At 63.7% G+C, this 2,533-nt stretch overlaps 1 protein-coding gene across 1 annotated transcript in view; it reads left to right on the top strand.

Moving 5' to 3' along the window:
* The first annotated feature begins 1,202 nt into the window (after positions 1-1,202).
* LOC102975105 (transcription factor SOX-9) overlaps positions 1,203-2,533 on the top strand; it is a 4,999-nt gene continuing 3,668 nt past the window's right edge. Inside the window, exon 1 of the mRNA XM_024130481.3 lies at positions 1,203-1,992. Coding sequence (XP_023986249.1) covers positions 1,562-1,992 — 431 coding nt within the window. The 5' untranslated portion in view covers positions 1,203-1,561. The remainder of the gene's footprint in view (positions 1,993-2,533) is intronic.

Raw genomic sequence — 2,533 nt, 5'->3', positions numbered from 1 at the left:
ACGTCTGCAAGACAGAAAGGACCCGACTAAAGTCAGGACGACAGGCGCTTCACCGCTCCAGGTTTTGTAAAAAAAAAAAAAAAAAAAAAAAAGGCGAAAGCAGGCAAGCAGCACGACTCCACCAAAGTGGAGTGTTTTGTCTGCAGTGGTGCCTATTGGCTTGGCCTTTTCAAACCAAGGGACCGGTCTCAGCCTCGCGGCCCAGGACAGCCACATTCGCAAAGTTCGACTTCTCAAAGCCAGAGCAGTATGCAAACTCTTTCCAGGGGCAACTCTGCTGACGTTCTGATTCGACCAGAAGTGAAAAGCAGAACCTCCGAGCAGTCGCCCTGTCACGGAGGAGGGTTGGCGGGGTGGGGGGCTGGGGAGGGGGCGGCTAGAGAAGGACTTGTCAGAGTTCAAGGTCGGTGAGGCGCGCGGGACGACTCCCGCGAGCGCGGTGCGGCGTCGCCGCGGCCGCCAGCCTGAGCGGGGACCTCGCTGTGGGTTTCATTGATTCCCTTTGCAGGAGCGCAGCCGAATCCCGACCAGCCGCACCAGCCCCGGCGAACCAGAGCATGTTAAATCTATTTATATGGATTATTACCGAGGAACGGCGGGCGTTGAGTCACTAAAACTTTTGCTTCGCAAGACAATTTCTAAGCGCTTTCGGCGGAGGCCGGCTCCAGGCGCGGAAACTGGGCTATGATTTAAGTCAGGAGCGACAGCTTTTCGAATATGGCAAACTCCGACTAAGTCCCCGGGACCGCGGAGAAAACAGCGAACAGAAATGCTTGGGGGTGGGGAGAGATCCTAGTCTACACACACACACACACACACACACACACACACACACACACACACGCGCGCGCGCGCACGCGCGCGCGCGTAAAGATTCGCGCGGAGACGGCACCGAATTCTGACATTACCAGAGCACGGCAAACTTACATACTTGGACGTCCCGGGTCCCCCGCCTTCCCCGCAGCACCCCACCCCCCAACCCCCCACCGGCGGACCAGCGGCTGCGCTCCCCTCCCCGCTCCGCCCCTCCCCTCTCATCACCCTGCCCAGCGCCACAATCCTCCTCCCCCCCGAAGTGGATCCAATCAGCTGCCTGCCAAGCCCTGAAACCTGAAATGCCGTGCTGTGATTGGCTGACGTCTCTAAGGTGAGGGGGTGTATTTATTAAAGAGCCGCTGGGCTGGGAGTTGGAGAGCGGAGTGCGGAGCTTGCAACTGACTGCGAACTTGAGTGGCGCCGCGACTTGCCAGTTTCACTCCAGGAACTTTTCTTTGCAGGAGCAGGAGAGAAGGGGTGCAATCGCCCCCCGCTTTTTGCTCTCTTTCTTCCCCCCCCCTCCTCTCCAATTCGCCTTCCCACACTTGGAGCGGGCAGCTGCGGGCTGGCCCCCGCGCGCCTTCCTAAAAGCTCGCCGCTGCGGCCGAGTGACGCGCCAGGCTCCCCGGGAGCCGCTCGCCCCGCGTCCGGGCAGCCGAGGGGAGAGTAGCCCGCGCCTCGAGCCCCCGAGCCGCCGCGGCTTCTCGCCTTTCCCGGCCACCCGCCCCCTGCCCCGGGCCTGCGTATGAATCTCCTGGACCCCTTCATGAAGATGACCGACGAGCAGGAGAAGGGCCTGTCCGGCGCCCCCAGCCCCTCCATGTCCGAGGACTCGGCGGGCTCGCCCTGCCCTTCGGGCTCCGGCTCCGACACCGAGAACACGCGGCCCCAGGAGAACACGTTCCCCAAGGGCGAGCCGGACCTGAAGAAGGAGAGCGAGGAGGACAAGTTCCCCGTGTGCATCCGCGAGGCCGTCAGCCAGGTGCTCAAGGGCTACGATTGGACGCTGGTACCCATGCCGGTGCGCGTCAACGGCTCGAGCAAGAACAAGCCGCACGTCAAGCGGCCCATGAACGCCTTCATGGTGTGGGCGCAGGCGGCGCGCAGGAAGCTCGCCGACCAGTACCCACACCTGCACAACGCCGAGCTCAGCAAGACGCTGGGCAAGCTCTGGAGGTAGGGCGGGCGCGGCAGGGTGGGTTCCGCGGCGGCGGCGGGGGGCGCTGGCCGGGACCGTCTCTCCGCGCCCCGCCTCCCAGCAGGAGGGAGTAGCCGGTCCCGGAGCAAGCGGGGTGGGGCGTGGGGGGGGGGAGGAATGGGGACGAGGTGTAACTTGGCTCAGAGTTTGACAAAGTTCTTGGATTGCTCTTGGGGAAAAGGGGGAGGGGGTAGGTGGAGCGGGGAGGGGCGGCGGGGCGGGTGGGGGGGGAGATGGCCAGAGGAGGGGAGAACTCCAGCAGGAGACTCGGTGGGAGAGGGCTGCCGGCCGGATCTCTCGCCGCAGTGAAGTTCAATCCAAGGAATTGAAGTCTGCCTCCCCCTCCCTCGAACTGCGCTTCCCCGTGAAGCCCTTCGCCCACGGAGATGGGATGCAGGGTTGGGGGAGAAGCCGAGGCTAGAGGGCCCCGTGGCAGGAAGGAGGGGGGGAGAAGGGAGGCTGCTGGAAATAGGTGGGTACAGTGTGTGAGTGCGGTGGCGGGGGGGGGGCAGGAGAAGC

The sequence above is a fragment of the Physeter macrocephalus genome, chromosome 14 (assembly GCF_002837175.3).
Source record: "Physeter macrocephalus isolate SW-GA chromosome 14, ASM283717v5, whole genome shotgun sequence".
NCBI classification, from domain to species: domain Eukaryota; kingdom Metazoa; phylum Chordata; class Mammalia; order Artiodactyla; family Physeteridae; genus Physeter; species Physeter macrocephalus.
Note: the sequence above shows the minus strand (reverse complement) of the source record. Positions and strands in the feature narration are given on the sequence as shown.